The sequence below is a fragment of the Mustela putorius genome, unplaced genomic scaffold (assembly GCF_011764305.1).
Source record: "Mustela putorius furo isolate JIRA1106 unplaced genomic scaffold, ASM1176430v1.1 tig00003845_pilon_pilon_pilon, whole genome shotgun sequence".
Lineage (NCBI taxonomy): Eukaryota > Metazoa > Chordata > Mammalia > Carnivora > Mustelidae > Mustela > Mustela putorius.
Genome location: NW_025421998.1, coordinates 79,559,382 through 79,575,454, shown reverse-complemented (window position 1 = coordinate 79,575,454; position 16,073 = coordinate 79,559,382). Strand labels below are relative to the sequence as shown.

The window sequence follows — 16,073 nt, the reverse complement described above, 5'->3', positions numbered from 1 at the left end:
ATGGAGTCTGACTTTTGGAGCAATAAAAAATTAGTCTATTTTCTTTTCCTCCCAGTAGCCATTTAATATTGGAAGCCATCTATCATGTTCTCATGCCTTTACTTCTTTACCTTAACCTATTTCAGTTTCTTACTCCTCTCATGATGTACTTTATAGATGCATCATCCCAAATACTGTACTCTGAAGCCACTGTATATTTTTATGTCTTCTTCAGAAGGTCCAGATTTGAAGAAATGATCCAGCTTCAAATACAGTAGTCATATTGAACACAGTACTCCACAAGTAGTTTTACTAGTTGGTACTAAAATACCTCTTGATATGATTAAATCACTGTTCTGCAAATATTTCTAGCAGATACCTCATACCAGCAGCTCCCATTCTTCCTTGTTCAACCAAACCCTCCCTTTTTTTTAATGTGAATGGCTCTCAAGCCAGGTCGGCATCTTATTTGTAAATTACTTTTTAGAACTTATCCTCTGAACTTTATATTTATGTCAGTGTATTTCCATATCTGTGTTATCAGTTAAAGTATTTCCTCTCTGGTTGCAGAGATAACATCACCTGGGAAATGGGAGATTGACATTCATTGACATAGATGGGACTTGCTTATGTCCAGTGTTTCAGAAAGTTACTTCATCAGACCACCAGATGGAGTAATAAATTGATTATTTCCTATTGCCAGGATTTTTTAACTTATTCCCCAGTTAAATCCTATTAATTTTAGTTTATGGCTGTCTGTAAACTGATAATTATATCATTATTTATGGGTATTTCTCTTATAATTTGGGTTAATTTTATATTAGAAAATCTTTCTGGAAATTACATTTGTTTAAAATTCTTCAACCACTTTTGAATTTCTTAAAGCTAAAATGATACCAAACTTCATATGTAAGAGTCTGAGTACAAAGGATTGATAGTTCTCCTGGTTTTACTCCTTTCTGATCTGCTATAGCTTTTTGTTATTTTTGGTCTGCTTTAGTGATCAAATGTTTCTGAGTATTTTCATTACTCTTGTGCTTTCATTGTGTCCCCGTAGCTTTGAAAACTCTCCATACACTGATGCCTCCCAAAGTTTTGTCCTCATTGTTGACCTTTCCCCCAACCTTCAAACTTGTTTACTTCAACTGAGCATCAGGATAACCTTAAACTTAACTTGTCTGAGCAGAACATCTGATCTATGTTCCCTGACCCCGGTTAGACCCATTCCTACTCTTCCCCGTGTATTCCCCAACTTGGTAAAAGGCTCCACTCTGGCTCACCATGGTCTCTTATAAATCCTATCAGTGAGCCTGTTGTCTCTTCAGAAACATATCGTGGATCTAATTCTCTTCACCTCTGCTACCCCTCTAATCGAAGCCCCCTTTATCTGTCATCTGGACTACCATAACTTCCTCACTAGTTTCCCTGCTGCCACTCAGATTTCTTTTCCACATAGTAGCCTAAGTTATCTTTTAAAAACATTAGATTATGTTGGCCCTATTAAACCCTATAAGAGCTTCCTATCATATATAGAATACAATCTGTATTCCTTACCATGGCCTGTGGGACCCTACATGATCCAGTCCCTGGGTCTCCTTCTGACTGCCTCCTTTTACTCTTCTGTTGGCTCACTCTGGTGCAAGCTTCATGATGTTCCTTCATGCTGTTCCCTCCTTAGGCCTTTAAATACGTTGTTCCTTATTTTATTCAGATGTCACTTCCTTAGAGAAACCTTTTTTAGCCACTTATACATTGACTTAAGAATAAGACAGAGTTTGGGTAGATTAATTCTTTATGTTGATTTTTGTATTGCATATGTCTGATAATATTATTTTGATTTATTTTCTAACAGAGAAAAGACGAGACCCCCCAAATGGTAAGCTCTTTGATACAAATTATTGATCTAGAAGATTTTAGGTTGTTGTTTAATCCTTTAGAAACATGTATCATACATTAATACTTAAATATTTAATATCTGTGATCAAATACTGTAGTTTATTGTGTCATTTTAAAATAACAAAGATGAATCTTAGAAATGTACTATTTTTTGGCTTTTTTATAGGATGAAGGAGGACTATGTAGGGTGAAGATCACTATTACTTATATCTTCATTCTATATTGACAAGTTTATAAACTGTATGATCTTGACTTAATATCTTCTTTAAAGATAGCAAATTTTGTGTAGCATACTTGTTCGTTTCTTTCTTTAAGATTTATGTTTCTTATTTCCAAATACTATTTCACACTGGTAATACGAAACTAGTCCCTGTGAGAATGAGCACTGACTTTAATGGAGTGCATAGAACTAATAGTAGCTTTATATTATCCTTTTTAATTTCATGATGAGCACTTGAAGTATTGAGAATTCTTTAAAAAAAAAAAAAAGTATACCAGAAAAGTATATATTCCAAAATGAAGTGGAATTCCAAAATAAAAAGGACAAAGCCCCAGATCATTAGGGCAGAGATTCACATCTTGGACTCTGTAAACACTCCTTGAAATATAGTGTACTAAATTCTTAAGTGTATATATTTTCTATGGGGACAGAGGATGCAGAGATTGCATCACATTGAAATTGGGTGGCTGACCCTGTGGAGGTATGGAACTATTGCTCCAGGAACCTTCGTTATAATGGAGGGTATGGCTTTTTTTTTTTAAAGCATCTCACATCCTCTCATCAGAATTTAGATAGCTTATTCTGGGACACAAATAATATATGATAGCTGTTGAGGATTGTTAGGGTTTGTATCTTTTAAACAGATATATTGCTTTCTGATTTGTCCTTAAATTTTTTTCCTGATACAAAAACATGAATCAAATACTGCTGTAGTCAATTTTGGATTATTTACCTTATTATAATTAAAAAAAAAAATCACATTCAGTAAGGCTTACCCTCTGCCAAGTAATGTATACTTTGGCTTTATCTTTTTTTTTTTTTTTTTTTTTTAAAGATTTTATTTATTTATTTGACAGAGAGAAATCACAAGTACACTGAGAGGCAGGCAGAGAGAGAGAGAGAGAAGGAAGCAGGCTCCCTGCCGAGCAGAGAGCCCCATGTGGGACTCGATCCCAGGACCCTGAGATCATGACCTGAGCCGAAGGCAGCGGCTTAACCCACTGAGCCACCCAGGCGCCCTTGGCTTTATCTTTTAAGTGGAAATTTTAATACTTATTTTATAGAAATGCTGTGGAGATTAAATGAAGTAATCAAAGTACTTAGCATAGCACTTACTAAAACCTAGCTGTCATGATGAAGACAATAACAACAATAATTACAGCAGCTACTATTTAATGATCATTTACTACCAGCCAGGCACTCTCCAGGAGTCTTATGAAGTGGCTGCTATTATCCCCGTTTTATAGAAGACCAAACAGGGAGGGACACAAATGAGTATCTTGCTCAGGGTCACAAATCTAGTAAGTGGTACAGAAGAATTCAGTCTCAAGCAGTCTTAACTCCACAGCCCGGCCCCTTTATCACTATGCTACGTCCATAAGATTTTGAAGGAGAAACTGAGACCTAGACAGGGTAAATTACATGCCTTAAGTAACGCCACTGTTAACGTGGTAGAGGCAGAGGAAGCAGAAGCAGCTGACTCAGAAGTCATTCATTTGTGAAATCTTACAGCAGTGTTAGAATTTTCTCCCTGTTGCATGCTCAATATTTTAATCATTTTGAATTTATTATTCTGCATTCTTGAAGCATGTGTTGAGTACCAGTGGGGAAGGCTTCCTGGAAGTGGCATCTTTGGGAAAAGTAACCTGAGATATTAAAGTATAGATGTTGCAATTAAAGTTAACAGTATATTAAACTGATAAGAACAGATACTACACTTGATCTTAGCCAAAAGGCCAAGAAGCGATAATAAAGTTAACAATATAAGTGTTTTATGGAGTTTTCAAAATTTTAATCTTTTCAGTACATATAAAATGTATTTCTGAAGAGGTACCTAATCCATGAATACAAGGAATTTGGATATTCTTTTTTTGTTTGTTTTTTAAGATTTTATTTATTTGTTTATGTATTTATTTAAGAGAGAGCTTCTGAGTGGGAGGAGGAGCAGAGAGCAGAGGGGGAGAAAGAGGGACAAGTAGTTTCTGTACTGAGATTATGACCTGAGCTTAGACCAAGAGTCTAACACTTAATTGACTGAGCCACGCATGCACCCCATGAATTTGAATATTCTTTATGTGACAGTGGTGTCTTGCAATTTTATTATTCCTGGTAGGAGAGGTACTCATAATAAGAGTTTCTTTCTCTGTGATAGCTCTTGGTTTTAAATATTTAGTTCTTTAGTTTAACCCTTTTGGTGCAGTGATCCCAAACGTCTTTTCATTAAATGAGAGTTTAAAAGGTATCATGAAAAGGCAAAAATATATGGCATGTATTGCCAGAATTTGTATATTTTCTTATAAAATATACATATAATATGTATTAACATATTGCATACACAGTAAAGGATAAAATAATTATTAAAAGAAGTTTTAATATTTTTTTCCTGCAGTGCAGTCACTCCCCACTATGTGGAGACCACTGTTTTGAAGGCAGCATATTACTTTTTTTGCATTTGGTACACTACTACCAGGTGCACTGGACACCTTATCCACCTTGCTGTGTCCCTGCAGGTGCTTTGTCTTAAATCCCCATATGGATTATCAGTTTAGTAGACATTTTCAAATTGTAACTATTGAAAAGACACTTTATGTAGAAGTAGCATATATTCCTGAAATGCAATTCAGTGTCTTCCTCACTAACTCCTAATCCATACATCTTTCTTTTTTCTTTATTGGTCAGTCTCACCTTTTAGCTTAGACGCTTTCCAATGATTTGTTCTCAGCTTCATGACTGCTTGACATCAGAGGCCTCTGGGCCACCTGTTTCTCAACTATTTTACCTTGGTGAGAGTTCTCTGCTTTTTATGTAATTAAGGGGAAGACTTTAGTTTGTTCTTTTAGTTTTAAAATTAACTAGAAATGCTGTTCAGTGAGAATATTAAAAAGCCTTTTCTGTGACAGTTGTCTTTAATCAGAAAATGGTAATTTGTCATTTGACTAGTTTTTTTTTTTTTTAAAGAAGGGAAACAATCCCCTTAGTGTATGTTCTTAGGATGAGTATAATTTTATAAATGGAATACTTAATTTTTACTAGAAGTGATTTAGGCGTATCTCCATTACCAGATCTTCGATAAACTTCATTTAAAAATGACTGTACCTTACACCAGTTGTCACTTTTGGAAACAAATATTTAATTGGGCTTTACAACATCATTTTAAACTAATTTCCAAACACCTTCAAACTCTAAAGTAAATGACTATTATCAACAGAGATAACCAAGTACCTAATCTCATGATTATGTAGGAATTTTTTTTCCTAAATTTTAAAAGTTACTAGTAAATATTTATTGAATGATAAACAGTTAAACTATATAAATTGAGAGAACTAATTGGTAAGGAAATAATATATGACAACATTGGTAAAGTTAGCATTATCAGTCACCTTGTGGTTTGACATTAGTGTAAAAGTACAGTAGTAGTTAATGGATTAGGAATCAAGAAAGCAGAGTTCACCTTTGCTTTTTGTCCCTAATTCTGTGACTTTAGACAGGTCACCTGACACTTCTCATCCTTAGTTTTCATCTATAAGATGAAAAGTGTAGAAAAACTCTCTATAATTTCCCAGCTAACGTAGCTAATACTAATTTTCTGTTTGTCTCTATAATTTGAATTTTCCTGTATAAACTTAACTAAATAATGTTTTAACCAGTACTAAAAAAAATCATGTGTAATTACACTAAATAGCTAATTCAAAGGCTTTATAAACTGCTTGGCAGTAACAGTATATCCATACTTCCTCTTGGGGTAGAAGGAGGAGGGGAAACCCAGTCTGACTACAGTATGAATTAAACTTTGCTATTCATTCCACATACCCCTTGTATTTTGTTCCTGTCTTCTTTATTCTTAAGCTTTTTTCAGAGGTGGCTGAATTATTTTCTTTAGTGAGATATGTATCAGGCTTATAAGAATCTTAATTTTATGAAATTTCCCAGGAAAGAATTTGTTAATTTGGATAATGAAAACTATTAAGCTTCTTCACTTTACCCAACTCTATTACCATTTAAAATATCATGGTATAATAATAACTTTCATATAACCTAAAGCAGCAGAATATTTTCTTTTTTTTTTCTAAAAACTAATAGTTTGGTTTTTTTCTTTTTTTTTTTATGGTGAATCTGGTTGCTCCTTTATAGTTGCTCTTTGAACATCTATTTCAGGAGGGGTGGTAAGGTACAAGGAGAGTGTCTCATTCTGATACTCCTAAATCAGTCTAAGTTAATCCTTAAATTATATTAAGTATAAAGAAAAGAGTAAGTAGTGATTTGTGGCATCTTACCATGGATGGTGTAGCTGAATACTGATTTTTAAAGTTATAAATAAAAGAGGGAAGGCAGAAAAGGAAGGATGAGAAGGAGAAACAGATCAGTAGATAAACCTTTGAGTATAACACAGATTTGACCCTCTAACACTTGGATCCCGGGTATTCTCAATAAGTCCTTTACTTTGTGAAACTGCAGTAAACACAAATCTGATATGTGAACAAATTTGAAAATCCTAGTCTTTATCTACTATTTCATCAGCCTTCTGTATTGCATAACTAACCTTTAATTTTCAATCCTGTTATTTTTATTATTCCTTGACACTGAATCAGCTTGTTTTAATGGTCTTACCCATATTATTCACTAGGTTCCATTTTTTTCAGATAACAATTTCTTTATTTCTTGCCAATGTGAGCAACTTCCTTTAGAAATTTATATGAAAAAATTTTATATGAAATACAAATAGAACTTTTAGATGCTTACATGTAAGTAGACTTTGATTATGAAGAGAAAAGAGCTGAATTTTGGTGATACTAAAAATACAAATCTTTCCAAATTGTTTACTCGTCCAATAAGGTGTTAGATGGCTTTTGTAAATTATTTTAGCTCTATTTCATCTTGAATAGTAGAGTTGAAAGAGAGAACATGGGATATATATAATCTATCCATTTAGATAAACATTGTTCTTTCAGGTAACTTTAATCAATAGGCTACATTTTGAGGTTTTAGTGCAATTGAAGAAATACAGTCAAATTGACATTTATTTATCACCTAATTTACTTTAGCCTATAATTTCTTGGGATTTCTGTATTCCATTGTATTGGGGTATTCATGGCAAAGATTTATGACAGTGGAAAGATATAAAACAAAATCAAAGGGAGAGACATAAGGGGTTAGGTCTGAGGGAAATTACATATAACTTTGCCATAGTCTTCTCCCATTGGAGTCAAAGGGAATGCACATAATTCCTTTGATATGTTGTTACAACACATGGTAAATGTCTAAAGGAGAAACTCACTAGGCACTCAGTGCCCAGAGTTTATCGGGGGCTACTCACATAAGGCCTCCTATGTCTAGCACATACCAAGGTACTAGACTCCCAGAAGGAAAGCAGGTGTTTAGCATAAGCACGTTGTTAGCACAAATAGTTGAGGCACAATGGGCCCATCTTATCAGGGAATGATAAAAACCCTCTTGGAATCCCCATTTCCAGATGCCAGCTCAGAGCTAACCTTACAAGCAGCCCTTTCTAAGGATGACAGACTTGGGCCTGCTATGTTAACTCTTTCTCTGGGCCGTAGTGGTTCCATTTTATACAGCATTTGAAAGTTGTCATTAATGTACTTATCTCATAGGAATTTAGTCTAATAAGAGGTTTTGTCAGAGAACCCTATATTAAAATGGACTCTCTAAGGAACAGGTGATGCCATTTAGTTAAATTTATAAGGCATTTTTAAATTGAATACATTTCATTTAGACTCGTGCTTTTAAAGCCAAGAATATTTTTGTGAATTATAAAAAACAGGTTTTGTATATTATATTTAAGGTCACTCCTAAAGGTGTGTTGATAATATCTGAAGATGTCAGAGATCGTTTCACTGTTGATTATTGTGGAAGATGAATGTTTTGAGAATTTTTCCATCTCAGTTTTGAGCCCTGTACTTCCAGTAGTCAAAGTGTATGTATACCAATAGAGAAAACGTTATTGGACCTACATACGGTATTTTGAAAATAATAATAGTAATAATTGTATAAGTACTTTTTTTCCCCTCATAGACTAATAAAGTTGAAACAAAGAAGTAAGACTAGATTTTTTGTCAGATTTTTTTTAAAGTGTATGCTCTTTCTAATTTTTATTATTATTATTATGCCATATATAGCACTTTGCCACAAGTAATGGGTTGTGTGTGTGAGGCTATTATAATCAAAATTTAAGGGATTAGACCAATTAAATTTAAATTTTACTGAGAATTTTTTTTTCATGAGATTTAATGTTATAAAAATACAAATTCTCTTTGAAGTAACATCTATGCTTATGTGCTTAAGAATTTATTCTATGCTTTTGAAATTTCGGTAGTACTTTATCCATTATTTATAAAAAATTAACATGCAACTTTAAAATTTAAATAATTTATATTAGTGAAACGGTCCTACTTCAGAGAAAGATATTTAAATTACAAATTATGAATGTAATAATTGTTATCTTAAATTATATCCCTTTTATATTGTTTTACAGGTCCTAATCTACCCATGGCAACAGTTGATATAAAAAATCCGGAAATCACAACCAATAGATTTTATGGTCCACAGGTCAACAACATCTCCCATACCAAAGAAAAGAAAAAAGGAAAAGCTAAAAAGAAGAGATTAACCAAGGCAGATATCGGAACACCAAGCAATTTCCAGTATGAGTTCTTTTGTTTTTCTTATCTTTCAATTAACTTACTCCTGCTCCTGATTTTTACCTTGTTAGGAAATTTTGTTTTCTTCTACATTTATCATTTGCATACTTTTTTCTCTATAGATTTTGTTGGAATTGTTTGTGTATGTGTGTGTGTATTTAAGGCTATTGCTCAGTAGACTTTCTGTGAATCTTACAGTTTATTTACCTTTCTATTCATCAGGAAAGAAAAACTAGATTAAGTTGTTTCTTTAATTGTTGGAGATGATTTCTCACTTTTTCCCTATAAATGGTATTTGGAAATTGCCTAGAGGCACGGTCTTATCCAATTTGGGCTACTATAACAGGAATACTATAGACTGAGTGGCTTTTAAACAACAGAGATTTATTTCTACAGTTCTGGAGATTGGGAAGAAGCAGGCAAAATTTGGTGTCTGGTGAGGTTCTACTACCTGGTTAACAGCTGTCTTCTAGCTAGACAGCTTCTACATGTTGGAAGACGGCAAGAGAACTCTCTGGGGCCTTTGTTTTAAGGGTACTAATCCTGTTTTTGAGGGATCTACCCTCAAAACCTAATCACCTCCCCAAATCCTTACCTCCAGATATTATCATCATACCTGGTATTAGGTCTCAACATAGGAATTTTAGGGGGACACAAACATTTAGTCTATAGTAGGCATCAAACCTTTGGTATTTATTTGACATATTTTAAGCATTTTCATATACATATGCATCATTTCATTAGCTCATTGCAAAATTCATATATATATATATATATATAAAATGCTTGTATTCTTCTGCTAGTTTGACAGTTGAGGAAATGGATACTCAGAAAGATTATGCAAAAATATTAAAACTCAGTTTAACTGAGGCCAGTCCTGGCCTCTTGACCCCTCACACAGTTTTTCCCTGAATATGGGTATGTCTGTGAGAATTATTAGCTCAGGCCCAAAATTTATTGGTTGGATTGGATTTTATGTTTTAAATTGCATTTTATGTTTTAAATGCTGTTTATGTATTTTCTGTTTTTTATTTATACATATTTTTGGTCTACTTCTTTAGGCACATTGGACATGTTGGTTGGGATCCGAATACTGGCTTTGATGTAAGTGTCTTTTCAAGCCATAAATATTATTGCTGTAAATATGTGGTAATGCGGGGCACCTGGGTGGCTCAGCCAGTTAAGTGTCTGCTTTCAGCTTAGGGCATGATCCTGGGGTCCTAGGATCGAGCCCCACATTAGGCTACCTGCTCAGCGGGAACCCTGCTTCTCCCTCTCTCACTCCCTTGCTTGTGTTCTCTCTCTCTCTCTCTCTCTATCAAATAAATAAAATCTTTAAAAATAAAATAAATAAATATGTGGTAATGCTGTGGCCTGTGTATAGATTTTTATTATTCATTTTTGTGAATTCTAGCATTTATTTGAATGTGTTTATGTGCATACACCACTGAGGTTGGAAACCTCAGTATTGTTCTGTTATTTATGGCTATGTCTATAAAGCAAAGGTTTTATACTCCTTGAATTGATATACTATATTACTGGGGTGCCTGGGTGGTTCAGTCTGACTCTTGATTTCGACTCATGATCTCAGACATGAGATCTTCGACATGATCTCAGAGTTGTGAGATTAAACCCTGCGTCAGAGCTACGCTCGAGTCTGCTCGAGATTCTTTCTGTCCCTCTCCCTCTGTTCCTCACCTGCTAGCGCGCACTCTCTCTCTGCCTCTCTCAAATAAATAAATATGTAAATAAAATCTTATATACGATAATATAAAATTCTTGTGTGTTGACAGCCAAGAGAAGAAAATTATTTCTGCTAACTGATCATTTTTAGGAGAATGTATGCCAAATTACTGGAAAGTAATAGTACTAAAAAGTATTATAATCAAATTCTGAATATCCAGTTTTTAAATTAGCTAGATCTTTCATTCCATTCTTTTTGGCGTTTTTGTCATTATTTATTTTTAGCCCTATGAGCAAGTAAGTGAAACTGCTAGCAAAAATAAGTGTTTTTAACATTTTATCTGTTTTGGTTGCTTAAGTAATATGTATTTCACATTTAACAGATAATCAGGGTTTGGAAAAATTATTTTGAAGAGAAATATTTATGATTGGGGTCAGAAACTTTTTTGTTATTGACTACAGTGTTAACTCCACAACATTTATTGAACGCTTCCTTGTTTTGGGCTCTGTCCAGGATGCTGAGGTTATAAGGAGGTGCTTCAGATTTTCAAATTGACAGAATTTCCTCATTTCTTTGTGATTATATCTAAATTGAGTAATAGGCGAATAGGTTGGAGATGTCTGAATCATGAATGGGTTAGTAAAGCTCTAATGAGATGCTGTCTTTTTGAAGAGAGAACAAAAAAAGAAAATTTTATTCTTTTTTCTTATCTTTTCTATTTCTTTTATTTATTTATTTTTAAAGATTTTATTTATTTATTTGACAGAGAGAGATCACAAGTAGATGGAGAGGCAGGAAGAGAGAGAGAGAGAGGGAAGCAGGCTCCCTGCTGAGCAGAGAGCCCGATGTGGGACTCGATCCCAGGACCCTGGGATCATGACCTGAGCGAAGGCAGCGGCTTAACCCACTGAGCCACCCATGCGCCCCTCTATTTCTTTTAAATAAGAAAGTTTCATTGGCTTATAAATAATCTAACCATGTTAAAAAGTGTATAAATTTAAACTCATTTCATAATGGGCACAGGTGAGAACTAAATTTGAATTTGATTATGCTTATTTTTAGAAATTGGGATAGATTTTACAGTTAACAGTTACATTATATGTTATAGCTAAATAATTTGGATCCAGAATTGAAGAATCTTTTCGATATGTGTGGAATCTCAGAGGCACAACTGAAAGACCGAGAAACATCAAAAGTTATATATGACTTCATTGAAAAAACAGGAGGTGTAGAAGCTGTTAAAAATGAACTACGAAGGCAAGGTAACTTTTTTTTTTCTTCTCAGGCATTCTGATCTTTTTTTCCTTGTGAATCTTTTGAGGTCAGTTTCCTGGAAACAGCTACACACATTCATATGAACTTCCCATAAACAGAATATTTGAAATTATAGATTAAGTAGCTTGGCCTGGCTGCTTTGCATTATTTTGATATAACTTAATAATTTGATAAGGTTTTTCTTATTAAAAATCTTCTTTGCCACCTTATTCATTTGGGCTTCTTCCTAGTTTTTGTGTACTCCAGTTAAAGCATTCTTCGGAGGAATTTAACTGTCATTTTAAATTTGATATTTGACTTATCTGTATCTTTTTCACTACTGATATTCATTCAGTCTTTCATTCATTCATATATTCGTAAACATTATGTCTGCACTCATTTCCACTCAGGGTATTTAGATGTAAATAAGCAGTTTCTGTCCTCAGAAATCTTACAGTCTAGTGTGGAAACAGATACTTAACAAGTATACAGTCAATAATTGCTATTGTAGAAACACAGTGTTAGTTTTAATGAAACTAGTCCGCTAATTTGTTTTTTGAAAAAATTATATTTCCAGATTCTATGGATTTTTGATAAAAGCATCTTGGGCATAGCACCGTTTTTGTTTTTAAATGCTCCCAGAGTAATTCACATTTACTAGTATTATGTTCCTTGACTCTCTTTTTGTCCACTGTTACCACACACTTTGGCTTTACTCTATCAGATGTCGCCTGCCATCTTTCTGAGCTCTCTGAATTTATAAGTTTATGAATCACTCTTGACATTTACTGGGCCATCCATGCATCTGCCTTCACACCTGAATTCCTTTGACTAAGAGCTGACTATATTAATTTGATTGGGTTTGGTTTTTAAAATTTATTGTGATTGCTCTTTATTCTAGCTGCTTTTAAAGCATCAAATTAGGCAAAGTCTTTCCTCAGTTGAATTACCTAAAACAAAACAATATACAGGCATTAAAAAACATGCTTTGGGAACAAGTTTAAATTGTTGTCATACTCAAGAACCTAACGCCCAGTGTAGAATCTTTTAGACACCAACGAATGATTTTATAGAAGGTAAATTTGTTCAAAGGAAGAATAAAAAGATTAATGACTTACTAAGGAAATGTTTTCCAGGGAGAACATATATGTGTTCAAAAGTATAAAAAAATTAGAACAGCTTATGAAGTTGTCTTAGAAATATATTTTGTTTAAAAAAATATATATATAAAATCTACTGAATCTAACCTCTTGAAATTTGTTTTTCATAATTATATAATCAGGTTTTTAAAAGTAGTAGACTTGTGATTTCCAACATATTTTTTGTGTGTCTATGCAATTGTTTGAAGGCCATTAACTCAATAATCTGTGTAGGTCCACCACAATGGAGTGGTATGTATGTGGGATGTCATTTGACCCAGTGCTTTAAATTATGCATGCTTTGATATGTTTATTGTCAAAGAAGCTAGGGTTCATTTATCCTGCTTCCAAATCTAACATTAGTAAGATTATTTGCCCTCTACTCAAACTAATTTATTTCTGTATGAGTCTGAGCTATATTTTATCTATACTTTAGATGATTTTAATGAAATTCTGTGGATATTTTAAAAACACCTCTTACAGCACCACCGTTTTTATTGTTGCTTATTATACTTATTCCTAATGATTGCTTTTCACACTTGGTGTTATTTCAGTAACCTATATAAAATATACAATATATATATATATGTATATATATATACATATATATATATATATATACATGTATATATATATATATATATATATGCATATATATACATATATATATACATATGTATATATATATATATATGAATTGGGTCAGGGAGGGGGTACTTAATATAAATACACACACATCTCTATAAATGCCTACTCTGGGAGTTGTCAGTATTCCCATAAATTTAATATAATTTAATATAAATACACAGGTCTATACATACCTACTCTGGGAGTTGTCATTATTCCCATAAATTTAAATTTGTCTTAAATAGTATTTTTCTGTTGCTTTACTTTGATGAGAATGCATGAGGTGTTTCCTGAATTCTGTAATACTATATTTCTTTAAGTATTAGTTATATTTCTATTGCTTTATATTTTTTGCTTATAATACCTATAAATGTCAAGTACCTAGAGATTAGTTATCTATTACTCTTAATGTTGATCTGCAATAATAATAATTCTTAAATATATGAGCTTTTTTTTAGTATAACCTCAAGACAAGTTTCTGTAAATACCAGTTTTTCTTCCTTTTTAACTAAACTTTGATAGTAAGAAGTTTTATTTGTTGTGACTTTTGTCATACTTTTGACTTTATTTCTTTTTTAGGACTCTAAGAACTATTGTCATTCTGATTCTGGTATTTGAGTTTTGCAAGTCTCTAGACCATCAGATTTTCTCTTGATGTGTGTGGTATCTGCTTAACAGGCATATTTGTGCATGGAAACATTCTAACTCCCAATGTGCCCTTTCCTCTCTTTTTTTAATTCTTTCACATTTTTACGTTGAGATATGGCATGTTTTTTACATACTTACTTTTATGTAGAAATAATACGGACTATAAAAAAATAGAAAGTTGGTAATAGAGATTTTCCTCATAAAAATATAGAGACATTTCCAGTCACTTTTCAAGATCATAGAAATACTGAACTTCTGCTGTACTCAAACTGGATGCAGTTAATAATTTACTCACAATCAATTAAGGCTTCCCTTTCCCCTTGGCAGTGACTTAACTATTCCAATGAATAATAGCTAGAGTATAGATTACTCCTATAAAGATACTTACCTCCAAGTTTAAAAGAACTTTTATTCTCTCTACTGAGGACGTGCATCATTTTACATATAAAAAATTGTGGATTCAGAGTGCTCAGTGAGACCATGAGAAATGATTTACTAGTACTTTTTATAGTAGGATGAGGTGGATATTTTCCTCTTGCAGCAAACAAGTAAATCATAACTCTTTGAAATATAAACCTCAGAGTGATTAAAATTGCTGGAAGGATTTGATGTACTTACTGTCTCTAGTCTCTGTGATAGCTGACATATAAGTGGGGTAACTCTACCGTTTGCAGATATATTTTCACTTTTAAAAGTTTGAATGCAAGGAGATAATACCCTATGAGTATTGGTCTTTTTGCATATTTTATTTAATATTTATATATGGTAGCCTATTTCCCATGATCATCCCAAATTGGAAGATTCCGTTTTATCTCCTCTGAAATGAGGGTTCCCCCCCATCCCCGGTATCATTGTATTGTTGAACATCAAAAGGTGCTTGTTGTTATTTGTAGTTAGGGTTGGCATTAGTATTTCATAAGATTGTAGAACTATCCATCAATAAGATAGTTTATATCAGTAAATACAAATAGTTTTTATGAATTCTAGGATTTTTCTACTTCTAAAAATAGTGAATTTTTCTCTCCAGTCTCTAAATGAATGGAGAAGTGATGTTCTTTATTATGTAAATTTGTTTATACTATTGGTAAAATCATGCCTTTAGAAATGTAATAAATGTGTAATTTGAATTTGTTTCTTTGTTATATCTTATACTTTTACTTAAGTAGAAAAAGAATGAATATCATTAATACCAAAATAGTTTTAATATTTTATTAATAACTTTAGTTCAGTTTTTCAGAATGTAGAAATTCTCAGTTAATTTAACTGAGCCACCCAGGTGCCCCAAGAAATTCTCAGTTAATTTATTAATAGTTAGTTGTGTCTTCTGAATAAGTAGTTGAATTATTTCACCTGAGCAAGCCTCCCTTACTGCCATCACTATAATTAATTGACCATCTTAGAGAAATATGGAATATTACATATATTATTGCATATTATAGCATACATGTTTTAATATATTCTGTATTTTTTAGAAAGTAAAGACATAAAATATAAATGTAAGGTGGCAAAGGTTTAAATTTTAAAGAAAAAGTATTCAATTTGGGTTTAGCTCAGATTAACTTGGGTAAACGGGGATAGGTTATGCTACGCCAGCTACATAATTCTGAATGTAAATTAATTTTATAAAGTAACTAAATAAACTCAATTCTTTAAAGAGAGAAGGTATCCATTAATTTTTATTAAAATGTTAAATAATGCTAATTGACCAAAGTGTTTAATTCTGTTGTGATATTTTTGTTATTATATAAGAAAGTGTGTATTCCCTTACCTTCAGAAGTGGTGCTGATTCCTAAAAACTAAATTCAACAGCTTTAGCTAATATTTTTTAAGAAACACAAGAAGGTGATCTCGAGTGTTCCCAAATAGAACGATAAGATATCATCTGTGCCCGCATACCTTTGTAAAATAAAATAACGAAGATGAGGCCTTTTTTTTTCTCGTGTCATTCTTTTAAATCTGTTGAAGTT

General features: G+C 32.8%; 1 protein-coding gene and 1 pseudogene across 1 annotated transcript in view; one reads left to right on the top strand and one right to left on the bottom strand.

Annotated features, from left to right (window-relative positions):
• The window catches only part of WASL (WASP like actin nucleation promoting factor), a 76,237-nt gene that overhangs the window by 48,688 nt on the left and 11,476 nt on the right, over window positions 1-16,073 (top strand). Inside the window, exons 5-8 of the mRNA XM_004741863.3 lie at window positions 1,832-1,855; window positions 8,589-8,757; window positions 9,816-9,858; window positions 11,547-11,700. Of these exons, the coding sequence (XP_004741920.1) occupies window positions 1,832-1,855; window positions 8,589-8,757; window positions 9,816-9,858; window positions 11,547-11,700 (390 nt within the window). The remainder of the gene's footprint in view (window positions 1-1,831; window positions 1,856-8,588; window positions 8,758-9,815; window positions 9,859-11,546; window positions 11,701-16,073) is intronic.
• LOC123387135 lies at window positions 3,732-3,843 on the bottom strand (annotated as a pseudogene).